General features: G+C 43.1%; 1 protein-coding gene across 1 annotated transcript in view; it reads right to left on the reverse strand.

Moving 5' to 3' along the window:
* Positions 1-6,356, reverse strand: part of LOC137416307 (phospholipid-transporting ATPase ABCA1-like) — a 203,631-nt gene extending 197,275 nt beyond the window's left edge. Inside the window, exons 1-4 of the mRNA XM_078771422.1 lie at positions 6,262-6,356; positions 6,127-6,133; positions 5,500-5,688; positions 4,202-4,282 (exon numbers count right to left, since the gene is read on the reverse strand). Of these exons, the coding sequence (XP_078627548.1) occupies positions 4,202-4,282; positions 5,500-5,688; positions 6,127-6,133; positions 6,262-6,356 (372 nt within the window). The remainder of the gene's footprint in view (positions 1-4,201; positions 4,283-5,499; positions 5,689-6,126; positions 6,134-6,261) is intronic.
* Between the last annotated feature and the right edge of the window lie 7,581 nt (positions 6,357-13,937).

Here is a 13,937-nt window from a genome sequence, read left to right on the forward strand (position 1 = left end):
TGAATTTCTTCAGTGACGCTCCTTTGCCAAGGCCGTACAGTCGAGACGTCGTGTCACATCCCAATGCTGCGTGTATGAATAGGATGCTTTCACACACAGCTGCACCTAGCTGACGTTTCATGGACTTCACATTCCAGATGTGGTTTGGTTTTGTAGTGGATTTTGCCTGACTATACATAAACAAGTCGTGTGCTTCTAGGTTTGCGTAGAAGCAGAGTAGGACGATCAGATCTGTGTCTCCTCCTATAAGGGCTGTGTTCCTCATGTTCGCCGAACTGACTGCGGTCTGGACGATTAGCAGGTCAGCATCTTCCTGGGAATGATGGGTCTGGCATCCAGAAAGCCGGAGGTATCTGCTCAACATGTTGATGAAGTTCTGTTTGTTGTTGAGGTTTCCCAGGAAGATGTCTTTCTTCATGGTCAACTTCATGTCATCAGTGAAAGTCACTTCTGGTCCACCTCTACCTGCTGCTCGCCTCTGGTGGGTCATGTGCTTGGTTGATTGACCAAGATATCCATCAAATATTACGATGGCCTTTCCGTACTTTCTTGTAACATAGTCACAGTGGAGCATGCAGATCTCTCGATATGTTGGTGAACCACGTGGCCATGGTATACGGTGCAGCAGACTTCCACCATCCAAGACATACTGGATTTCGCTGATTGACTCTATGGTACCTGGTTCAAGTTTAGACCAGATAGCATCTCCGAGTACGGACTTCTGGGCTTCACGTAGCATCAGCTTTTCATCAAACAGCGCAGGTGGATGAGGGCATAACTCAAAGCGAAACATCTCTTCCTTATCTTCAGCAGATTTTGAGATGATGATGAGACGCTGGAATAGCAGTTCTGGGTCTATCTGTACCTGGTCTTTACCAACTCGCACAGATGATCTGGCCTTCAGAAATGTGGTGGCTTGGTCTTTGCGCTTGAACGTGTAGTGGACAACTGACTGATTTGTCATGGAGTGCATGATCTTGTCTCCAATGAGCTTGGCATTGTCGACATCAACCTTACTGCCAGCGTTGACACCAGTCATTAAGTTCCTGAGGGATGGATGACACTTGAAAGGATTTCTGTCAACTAGAGCGACCTGTAGTGTACTTGTATCTTGCATGTCGCGATGCTGCCTGGTTTTGCCCATCTCTTTGTTCTGTTCACCTGTGCTGTACTTCACTCCAGTGAGCTCTTGCATCGATCTGTTCGTCTCCGAACAAGCCGGCATGGACAAAAGCCACGTTAACCGTTGTTGCTCTGTCATTCCTCTTCCTCTTGTTAACCCCCCGCTGGTCTTCATACTTCTCATGAGTACTTGCTCAATCATCAGGTCTGAGGAAATTCCAGCCCAAGCTCTACTACTTCTTCGGGCGACATGGAAGCCCTGAGTAAACTTACGGTGCACATCTGGATAGTCCTGTTCTAAGCTGTGCATTATTTGCAGGTAAATCCTGGCAGACTTAGCATAGAGTGAATGACCTGAGGCTGCTACATATGGTAACATATCAGATACAGCTTCGAGGTGCAGGGACCAGTTTCCCATACGCTCGGCTTTGATGAATTTTCTTAAGATCTTCACCATATCCATATACTGTAACCACAGTTTCGCTGTTCGGTCTTTGGTCAATGATTCTGTCTGTGTTTGAAAGACTTTGCTGATCTTGTCAAGGATTGGATCACTTGCTACATCGTTGGAAGATCGTGTGCCTTTCATCAACGCATCATACAGGGTCCTTGCTTTACTCACATCTGGATGAATCACATCATCATCGGCCAAGCCACTCATTGCATCTTCATCCCGAACTGGCAAGTCTTCTGCAGTTCTGTATTGTGTTCCTCCAAGAGGATCAGACAGGAGGAGTGCATTCAGGACAGCATCCAGGAGGATGTGTGCCCGTACAGCCCTGGAAATTGCTTTTCCTGTTAGGATGTGATCCACTGCATTTGGTGCGTATATGAGTTCTAGCAGCTCCTTCAACCCAGAACCACCCATGAGGTGCCCTATGCTGCCAAGGAAGCTCATTTCCATATGAAAGGCACCTAGCCTTACCACAATACGTCGCATGGGGCTTCCATCTGGCTCCGAGAGAATGATCGACAATGCCTTCCACCATAGTGGCTGATCAAAGGTGATGATGGTAGGTACATCATGTTGTTTAGCATGTTGCGCAATGTAGTTGAGAGTGGAGTAGATGCATGTAGTGTCGCTCGAGCTCAAATCAATCATTGGGAGAAACCGGACAGATTCATTGCAGAACACACACGAATTGGCCGCCATTCTTCAGGGTTGGATTACCTGCAAATATAGAAAAGTTGAATATACTATTACTGTATGTTATTGCCAATAGACCTAAACATACTAAATACATGTCATTGATGGGATTAAAAACTAAGATATATATGGTTCACAAACAAATAATGATGTACCGTCGCTTGCTGTGGAGTGAGCAGTCTTTGTAAAACGGGGTGTGGTTAAATAAGACACTAAAACAGTAAAAACTTCACTTATATATACAATATTGTACAGTATGATATCCTTTATTTATTATATCGTGCTAGTGATTAGGTCCAGTGTATAAAATAAGCAATAGAAGTTCAGAGAGCGACAATAATCATAGCATGCGGCATATGTACGTCTTTTAACATGGGGCTAAATGGAGAAAACTTGATTGCATTATTTGAGAGTCACCCCATATTTTTAGACCTTTATACTTTTAGTATGTTATAAAGGTACCTTGAGGGTAATCAATACTAATGAGATCGGTAGTGTTGCAGTTTTTTCCCCGTCAAATGCTAAATGGCTTGGACTATAAGGTATATAAGCATTTATAGCTGGAGCACCCGGCGTTGCTCAGGGGAAAAAGAAACATTAACAAATTTGATGATGTTCAGGAAGAAGAATAAGACTTACCAACTTCGACAGCTTCCAGAATTGTTCCAGTTGAACCTGATTTGTTTGATTTTTTTGATGTCATTAATCAAAAAGGTTTAGGCACTATACCATAGAGCGATTTTTATTAATCCCCCCAAAAATCGACCTTTTTATGCCTCCGGCGACTTTGTCGCCGGAGGCATTATGTTTTCAGGTTGTCCGTCCATCCGTCCATTCGTCCGTCCATTCGTACGGGCTAAACCTCGTTTTTCTCAGCAACCATATGTCCGATTTAGACGAAACTTTCAGGGTAGGAGTGACACCCATGCACAATGTTTTTATGATAATTGTGATGTCATAGGTCACGTGGTATGGCAGCCATCTTGGATTAAAAGCAAATAATGAAAAAAATATTTCTCGGAAACCGCGAATGGAAAAATTTTAAACTTTGCACATTCTCAAGTACTCCCAATGGGGAACAAAAGCATGATAATGATGACATCATATGTGAAGTGGTATACCAGCCAAAAATATTTTAATCGAATTCCTTATCCTAAAAATCTAAATTGCATGCACATGATCTATGACCCATTTGTGTGGAAATATTAAATTTATGACATCATAGGTCACAAGGTTTGGCAGCCATTTTAGATTGAAGGGAAATATTAAATAATTATATCTCTGAAACCACGCACCCTATCGATGCGAAATTTTGCACATATCATCTAACAGCACTGTTGCATATAGTTTGAAAATGATGATGTCATAGTGACACTCACTGACAAACCCCTGAAAGTTTGATGAAGATCCGTTCAGCCATCTCTGAGAAAAATGGCAACAGAGACGCACACACAAATGGCTCTCTTATAGTATTGATGAGGGTAGACAAGATCATGGGCATGGATGGGTCATGACCTTAGATGGTGGTGAACAACATCTCAGGTCTTATATGTTGATTTCATTGAATAGCTGATTTCTTACAAATTGTGTGAAATATCCAGTCAAGTGGCCAACAATTTTATTATGTTATTGATCACATTTCCTGAAAACAGAACATGCAAAAATTGTCATATGATGCAAACATTGCTCAGAGGTAATTATCACTTGCAATTTGGGCCTATCAACAAATATTTAACTGCCTTATTTATAGAATGGCATAACATTAAACTGTAAAGTTGGAGAAGAGCTGAAAAACAGTTATTTACTTTTACCAATCAAGAGATGGAATCAGGACAGATACCTCAAAAACCTATTTTTAGTCAAGTTAGACCACTTGGTCCACCTTAAATCTGTGATAGCAATCCAAGTTTAGCAATCAGGGTCCTTTTTCACCTCCTGGTTTAGATGCGTGAGGGTCTGTAAGAACTGCTTCACCAACTCTTCAGGCAAAGGAGTCAGGAATTTCAGCAGTGTCTGTAAGGATTGGAGAACATGTACCACTGTTAAAATGCTGCTGGTTCATGGAATGAAAGCTGAAGTGTACCATCAATATCCAAGCTTAAATGTCTGTACTTTCACACAAGATAATGTGAAATTGAAAAAATATGTCAAGTCAACAAGTATTGTACATCCAGGTGAATTACACAGAGCTAACCCTCACCCATAATCGGTCAAATAACACAACTAACATCACCTGAGGGAACCAGGTTGAAGGAAACACTTTGTGTGAGCTAGCGTCTCAGAAAAACGAGGCAGAGCAGACCATCGTTGATAATTATGGAGTTTTTGTTTGAAGTGTGAAAAAGGTTGTTTTTTCCTTGTACAGGGTTGAGTCAGGATTTTTTTCACACTAGCCCTACACGGGAATTTATTCCTGTTTATTAAATTGTAAATATGTATATGTATATGTACTGTATATACCAAATATTACCTTTTCACTACAATGGTGACCATGAACACTTGCGCAACATCAGCATTTGCTGCAAGGATCCTGAACAAAAGGGCGTGCTAGCCACACAACCATCCTATTTACGCATCCATTACAAACTTTACGAGAATTTATGAAGCGGCCTAAAAAAATTTGAGTTGAAATAGCTACTTCCAGATTTTTGTTGCAGCCTCTGAAAGATACATAACCACCAACTACAAACAAGCAGTGTTTTCACTGCTACACTGCGACCCACAGTTTCAACTAAAACTGTACTCGGGAAAGCGCATACCTCCGCCAGGCTGAACAGTTTATGTTTTGTATCCCACTGATAGGCCAGATCTGGATCCAGACCTGAACCAAAATCTAATCGGCTTGTTCTTGTCACCGAACCAACTCATCCACCAAGTTTTGTCATAACTCATCCACAACTTTTTGAAATATCATGCTATGTATTGTTTTGGCCCTATCTCTTAATCGTGAAGAATCACTTGTAAAATTTAAAAATTCTCGTATCAATATCAGTATCCGGATTCAGATCTTCACCAAAATCGAATCAATTCGTCCTTGTCACACACCCAACCTGTTCACAAAATTTCGTCCTAATTTTGAGATATCCTGCTCACAGACAGACAAACAGGGGTGAAAACAACCTCCGTCCTACATTCGGAGGAGGAGGCAATAATGATAAACATCTCTGTCAGTAATGAATAGAATTGCAATGAACATTATCTGTACATGTTTAATCCATTCATTATTTTACCGAAGATGGAGGGTCAGATGTCTGTATGCTTGATGCCAGGAACATGAGGAAAGAAGTTTTCTGCTCCTGGGTTAGATTGCAGAGTAAAGCTTTTGCTTGGCTGACATCATCAGACACAAAAATGAGGGCATATAATGTGCTATTGCAGTCTAGTGAAATAGAAGATGGGAAGGGCAAAGTAGTCAGCATCTGCAAAAAAGGTAAAGGGGAAGGTAAGGGAGTGGGTGTTAAAAATTAGAAAGATAATTGTGTAAAAATTGATATTATTTGTTATCAACAATGTATAGTAAAGCTTTATGAATAAATATATAATTAACTCATGAAATACATTGATTTTATCGAGTGATACTGTTACGCATTACCTCCCCAAACCCGGTTACGGGTGCCCCTTAGAGTCTCGAGAGGGAATGCAGCAGAAAGATTTGTTATTTTGAGTGTTCTAATAAACCATGGTAAAATCACTCCACTGCAATTGTGTAGAACAAAATAAGTAATTGTATTAAGAACTCTCACATACACAATAATAACACTCTTAAAGAAAGTACTATGAAAATATCACTTGCATCTCATTAACAATACATATAATGGTACCATCATTCCCCAATACTCTCAAAGCAATAAACTCACGATACGCCTAACGTGAGTGGAATGGAACATTCCCCAAAGTTCGTGCACTAATCCCCACGCTGGGTGAAGGTCAAAGTCGTGCAGAACGGCAAGAACAACAGGCAGGTATCGGCGCGGCTGTGGATGAGGAGTTACACGGAGGTGAGAGGCACGAATGTGGATGAGGAGGTGAGAGGTCGGGTCGATGGTGGCACTGGGTAACGATCCCCCAAAACGTGAGTGCAATCCATGCCCCACATCCACCAACGATTAAGCCGAAATGGAAACCAATGGCGATCAACAGGAAGAGGTCGATATGGGAATTACGCCGATATGGGAACCAACGGCAATCCACACGATGATGTCGATATGGGAATCCCAACAACAAAACACGATACACCAGGCGGACGGCCTCCTCGAGGAAAAATGGCGGATCGGCCTGTAATGGAGGCGCTTGCTTTCCCGCCAACAATAGTTCACGCTTGTTATAAAAACCTGAGATGCAGGTTTAATTGCAATCGCAATATGGGACAATGTCGCGGGCAATCCCTTTCACGGAAAGCCTCAATTCATTCGCGACCAATACCGAGGAAGTCCGCTCGCCACCTCGATGCACCTCACAGCTGTCTCTTTCCCCTCCCCTACCGATCTTCCTCCTCCCACCTCTTCCAGTTTCTTTGCCACGTTTTTATTTTTCCTCCACAAACATTTATTTTTACCTTTTACTGAAGTGATTCTCCATTTCACACAGAAATCTTAACAACAATATTACCTGAAACTAAGACGCCTACAAGTACAGACTTGGCATTTAATATGGATTATTTTTTTTGCGGGGGTGAACTTACTTTTCAAGATGACTTAGAACCAAAAGTTCATTGGAATTATGTTGAAATTATTCTAGATTTTGTTAATGTGACCTTTAAAAGAAACAAAAACCACATTTGACATTTCGAAGCAAATAAATTGATCCTTGAAAGTGATGTAAACTGATATCGAACTCCATTCACGGACATTACTGTGTTAAACTTCTGTACGTTTTCCAGAAGTATCTCTTTATTTTGCACATTAACCAAAAAAAATTTCAACAAAAACAAAAGCTAAATGATGACTGGGATTACGGACAGTAAAATTACAGTTCAGTACTTCGTGTAACCCCCACGAGCATTCAGGAGAGCACGTACACGTCGAGGGATGCTGTTCATGAGATTTGCCAAGGTTTGGACAGAAATTGCTTGCCATGCAGTGACAATAGCCTGCTGCAATTCACGCACAGAGGTAGGCTGCTGGTCCAAGTTGTCGATTTGACGCATTAATTCTGCCCACAAGTTCTCTATCGGATTCATATCCGGGGACATGGCAGGCCACTCCATATGCTCTACACCACGGTCAGCAAGAAAGTGTTGGATCATGCAAGCACAATGAGGCCGTGCATTGTCATCTTGGAAGACAAAGTTTCCTCGAAAGGCTGCACGAGCAAATGGAAGCAATGTTTCTTCCAGAATGACCCTGTACTTGAACTGGTTCAGGTTTCCATTCAGAACAACCAGGTCAGTTTTGCCCCCTGCATGAAAAGCAGCCCAAACGGTCACCCCACCACCTCCAGCTTGGACTCTTGGCACTATACAATCTTCGTTATGGGCTTCATGCATTTGTCTGCACACTCGGACGTGGCCATCTTGACGATAGACCAGAAATCTAGACTCGTCACTGAAGGTCACGTGATTCCAGTGTCCTGGCTGCCATTGACGGTGCTCTCTGGCCCACTTTAATCGGCGCTGGCTGTGTTGTCTGGTCAGGCGTGGCTTTCTCAGGGGACGCCTGGCACGATAGCCTGCTTGAACCAGTCGTTGGTTGACTAGCCTTCTGGATACAGGCACATTTGTCAGTTGCTGCCACTCAGCCCTAAGCCGATTAGCTGACTTGGTACGGCCATTGCAGACTAACCAGTGCAGCTGGCGATCATCCCTTCTTGTGGTTCTGCGGGGACGTCCTGGCTTCGGTATTGGAGTAGGGACACCCCTCTGAGCATTTCGTTTCAGGATCTTTGACACCTGACCTTGAGTGATGCCATACTGCCGAGCAATAGCATGCTGTTTCATGCCAGAATTTCGTAAAGCCACCACTCCATGACAAACAGCATTGTCAAGTTGACGGACCATCTCCAGAGGAAGCGGCAATAACTTTTGTAGACGTGCAGCAGTTGTTTTCCACTAATACAGAACGCAACAACCATTATATACCCGATTGTGAAGCCAATCGTCAAATGTGCCTGTCCTTACATTTTGTCACGCCACCTGTGATATAATCCTGTTATTGACTTCTTGCTGCGAAAGACAATCAGTGACATGGTTCTTTCAACAAAGACATCACCGGAGGGTAAAAGAAACTCACCAGATTGATATACTGAGTTCAGAAAGTAAACCCAAGTCAAGAAAAAAAAAAAATTCCATATTAAATGCCAAGTCTGTATATAATAACAACAAAGGTGGAAGTGACGAATCCGTAACAATACATATTGTATGAAGATTCAATAAATTATAAATTTGTTCTGCTGGTTGCATTATAATTGAAGCCAATGCTGTTGCTCCTGTGCCCCTGCACATTAGAGAAGGAATTTGGAATTCGGCCAGGGTATTAGCACGCAAAGGCCTACTCGTTTTGAAAACAGCCAATATGAGCAGATGGGACTCCCTGCTCAACATTCCTTTGTGTATGAGTATAGTCAGGTTGGAATCAAACCCAGAATAGATAAACAAATCAAACTCAAAAGATGAGCACGCTGCCATTGTGCTATCCTGCTCGCCCCTCAACATTGATGATATTAGAATACCTACCCACTTTATCTGAAAATTTAGTTTACCAGTGATAGAAGATGCAAAAAGTAAAGGAAAAAAGTATAGCTTTATTCAAGTTTCATTCAAATGTATTTTTATTTGCAGTAAAAAAATCTTCATCATGTGTGGATTTTTGATTTCTCACCAAGATGCTGGACCAGGCTAGACATGCAGGAAGTTTTGAGCTAGGTGGGAAGTTTAAGCTGGGTTTGTCAGGTTAAACGCTCATTAGGTTACCAGTTCAGCGTTAAAATGTTGAGATCACTTGGTTAGTGATCACAACATTTTAGGTTAGCGGTTAGGGTGCCGGCTTGGGATCCTAGGATCCTGGGTTCGAATCCCAGTCGATTGCTGAATTAACGCCAGGGGGGTTGACTCAGCCTTTCATCCTTCCAAGGTCGGCAAATTGAGTACCAGTTCACTGGGTTGAATGATCCCGGTGTGTACCCCCATTTAGAATTGGTACACCGTATCCCTGTGCATTGTAAGAGGCGACTAAGGGTTGGCGTCAGGAAGGGCATAAAAACATTGCCTCAAAAAGAGAACCATGATTGTCATGGGCCCGCAAGGCTAACCCCCGCTCTAGTGGGGAAAAATGGCCTTAAAACGATCATTCATTCATTCATTCACTAGGTTAGTTTACTACAATCGTGTTTAGAGCTCATTAGATTATTACTTCAGTGTTAAAAGTTTGTGGTTACTAGGTTAGGTTACTAAGTTTATGTTAAAAGCTGATTAGGTTACTAGTTGTATCTAGTTCCGTCAAGTAGTGACCAAATTCTAGTGACATTCATAATATAATTAATCAGATTTCTCTAAACATCCGTATCCTGCACTGTGTTCCCAAAGCTCTGGCAGAGACAGCATGGTTGCAGCATTCACTCTATCATCCATCACATACACAGTCTTCCGCTTCCTCTTCTCCCCTAAACCATACCCAACCATGGTTTACTTCTTCAGACTTTCGTCTTCTGCACACATGATGTGTCCAAAGTATGACAGTTTCTGTTTTAGCATCAGAGCTTCTAATGTACATGGGGGTCTCATTTTTCAAGCACCACATTCCAAAACTATCAATCTTCTTCTTTCCTTTATTTTTCACTGTCCACAACTCATCCATACACTGCAACTGGAAATACCAGAGCATCCACCAGCTCTCTCTTGGTTTGTTTAGTCACATCTTTGTTTTTCCAGATCTTTCTCAACCTGACATTGTTGTTCTCCCCAACGCGACCCGTCTATTAATTTATCCTCCACATTCTCCTCTCCCTTCAACTGTAGAACCAAGGAAGATGAAACTTTCCACTATGTACACCTGATTGTCTCCCAATATGGACATGTCGATATCCTCAGTTGACAAGATTTTTGTCCTTTTTTAGGTTTAAATAAAGAGCAGGTTTTTCACTTTCCTTTCCTTCACTTTCTACCAACAGAATGGCATAATCAGCATACCGTAGGTTTTTAATACATCTCCCTCCACTCCTGACTCCAGCATCTATGTCATCCAAGTTTGGTTTCCTCATGATGTACGCACTATACAGATTGAACAAGTAACAGGGGAGAATGAAACCCTATCTGACCCCTTTTAAATTCCAGACCTTTCTGTCTCTCCATACTCTGTTCTTACTGGAGATCCTTGTTTAGTGTACAGGATCTTTCTGAAGGATCTTTCTGTACAGAATCTTTCTGAAGGCCTCAGAGAGCTCTTTTGATCTAGGCATGGTGACGCCACACACTTCAACAACAAAGAGCAAACCAAACGAAATGTCTGAGGTTTAAATAAGACAGGTTCCTCCAAGATCCTCTCTAACGATGTCCTAATCATTTGCACCTGAGCTGGTGCACCTGATTCTAATTTTAGGTATTTTAAGTAGTGATAAATGTAGGGGTGTACTTACTTTTTCCACATGTGAAATTTGCATTTATGTTTATTTAAATTATACAATGGACTACAAAATGTAAATGTTTCATGATATTTGTTATGTTATATCACCTTTATCTGTCAATATTGTTGAAATGAAGATCAAATAGATGTATGTTGAAATATGTTGAAAAAGTCAAAACTTTACATGGGGTGTCCTTACTTTTTCACGTGACTGTACGACATTACCAACAAAGTAACATTTACCAACTCTTTGCCAAAGGACATCTTTACGACATGAAAATACAAAAAGATTGTGCCAGCTATATTTATGTGAGATCCAGAAGTACCATGCAGACTCCTCTTATAGGAAATGGTAGGAATTCGACACCTCTCATCCACTGATATTTCTCTTATGTCCTATATTTTTGTGTGTCCAATTTGCATTCAGGTACACAACAATTATGGCTAACCAATCCACAATTGGCACTCTTCCGCTTAACCCTAACCAGGCCGGGGGAGAGAGGGGCTGGGGCAAACTCCCCCCCCCTCCACTTTTTAAAACCATATTTTCAAATCAATTGTTTTTCTATTGCTGAGCTTTCATGACTTTTTCTGTTTAAATTTTGAAAACCATGTTTTAAAAGACGATTTGACTTATAGATTTCACCCCAGCGATGGCAGGCTAAAAGTGCCATGATTAGAGGAAGTAAGTCACTGAAAACACAAACCCAGCACATGCGTGAAGGCCTCATTTGCATTCATACGTCATTTCAAAAGCCATGTATTATGTATATACGGTAGTATGATTCTTTTGTAGAGTATGTTAGCTCTGGTATTATCTATTTCATTGTATTTGTTTGCAGATCTCAAACATCTGAAGATGAAGATCCGTAAACATCCAAAGACCACACAAAGAACATACAAAGAAGAGCATGCAAAGTACATATTTAACATGCTATTGCTTGACGTTCATAATTTAAAAGGATAAGACAACGGACAATCCCCCATAGGTTGGCATCCATGGGTAGGAGGAAATTCCTCCTTGAGGAAATGCCCTGCTGAGTGCAGTGAGAAAGGCGGCGCCATTGTTGTGATGTCGCTAGTACCCAGAGTTCCCCCAGGAAGTGACGGCACTTCCCCAAAGCTCAGTGGCTGTGCTTGTTTCATGTGTTCATCTGTATGTCCATGTGTGTGAGATATGTATGTGGCAGCTCCTCAACGAGCCTAAATATATATATATATATATATATATATATATATATATATATATTGTTGCGGATATGAGATTGGCCTCCATCCATATCCGCTTGTAAATATTCCCCTATTTCCTCCATACTTCCCAACTATCCCCAATCCCCCATTCCCTAGTCCCATTTTCTGTAAACAACACTCTGTAGACCCGACCTTCCCCTATTTCCCCCATTAAATGTCGCATCCAGGTCCACCGCATCTCACGTAGACAACTATAGGACATCTTGCTAGTTATTCTTAGTCTATGTCAGTTAAGGACTCGTTTCCATTAATTCTGACTCTTCGTTGCACCAGAATGTGATTGTATGGCACCGTTAGAAAGTTTAGGACCTCCCAATACCTCCCCGCAGCTCTTCCTCATGGTACAACAACAACAACAACAACAGCGGCGGCGGCGCGGGGAGTGTGCGTCCTCACTCCGGCTTGGCTAGCCGCCATTGAACATGTGCTCCGACGGGGTTACCACGCAGGGGCTCGCTGTCAGCTCCTCGTCAAGGGCGGAGACCGGTAACCCCCCGCACCCAATAGAAGCGGCGGACCGATTCCATCTGGGGCGGAGCCAACGAGCCGAGGGCGTGTCACTCCCCGCTGAGCATGCGCAGGAAGAGGGAGGTGACGTCAGATGCGCCCTCAGCTTGGAGAGAGAAGACGCCACCTCCGAGCGCTGAAATACCTCCCCGCATCTCTGGACCGGACCGTGTTGATTCTGCCCCTGAGCCAAGGTGCACCTTGTGCTATCGACTGCCTGTCCTTCCTTGCCATCAATCCCTGTGTAAGTCAGTCTTGTCCCGTTTGTCTGTGGTCTGTCGGGGATAAGATAAGACTGTGTCTAAGTGCCCATCTTTTCTGTGCTTTACCTCTTACCTTGTAATCTACCCCTTTTCTGCATCACCAATTATATCCTCCTCCGGAGGTCTTGAGAACTGTACCCCCTTGTGTCGTGTCATTTATCCCAGCCGTTGTGTCCTTTCCATCATTGATTTAGCGTAGCGCGATTCGGCCAACGTTCGAGTGGAATCGGGTTCTAATCGGGGAGTAACTGTTCGGACGCGGTAATACACCACCGCTCGGTCAATATAACATCTAAAACCGCGTCTGTAACAATTGGTGTCGAGGAGTGAGATCGGACCCGAAGCGCGCTTCACGCGCTCGAAATTATTAACGGCGAAATTTGATTTTGTTTTACAAAAAAAAAAAACCCGAATTTTGAAAGTCGCGCTATGGCGGATCAAGACGGCTGGGTTCCGGTAGAGGAGAGTGAGGCAGGGTCGATCCAGGACCAAATTGAGGGACATGAGGGACATGAGGAGAGCGAAGCAGCGAGGGCGGCAGGTTCGCAAAATGGCGTCCTCGCGCACGAGGTTGCGGGCGCGCAAAATGGCGCCTCGCACATAGCTACGGCGGCCGCACCCGCTGCACAAGTGGGAGGGATGGCCCAAATGCAGGCCCTCATGGAGCAATTTATGGCGCAAATGCAGGCGTCCCTCAAACTGCAGAGTGAGCAATTGGGGGTAATGGGAAACCAAATGGGGGTAATGGGGAACCGGATGGATGCTCAGGGTGAGCGATTGGAGGGCCAAATGGGGTCCAATAGCGAGAAATTGAGGGAGGACATGGGGTCCAATAGCGAGAAATTGAGGGAGGACATGGGGGCCAATAGCCAACGGTTAGAACAAAGGATGGGGGCCCAGATCGGAGGGTTAGGGAGTAGAATAGAGGGATTAGACAATAGATTAGGGGAAATACAGGAGGGGTTAATGGGGGTAGAAAACAGAATGGCCGTTCAGGAGAATCAAATGGAAGGGATGAAAAGGGGGTTAGAGGGGTTAGAAAACAGTATGGAAGGCAAATTGAGGGACATGAGGGACCAAGTGGAAAGGGAA

This window comes from Myxine glutinosa, chromosome 1 (assembly GCF_964187855.1).
Source record: "Myxine glutinosa chromosome 1, kmMyxGlut1.1, whole genome shotgun sequence".
Lineage (NCBI taxonomy): Eukaryota > Metazoa > Chordata > Myxini > Myxiniformes > Myxinidae > Myxine > Myxine glutinosa.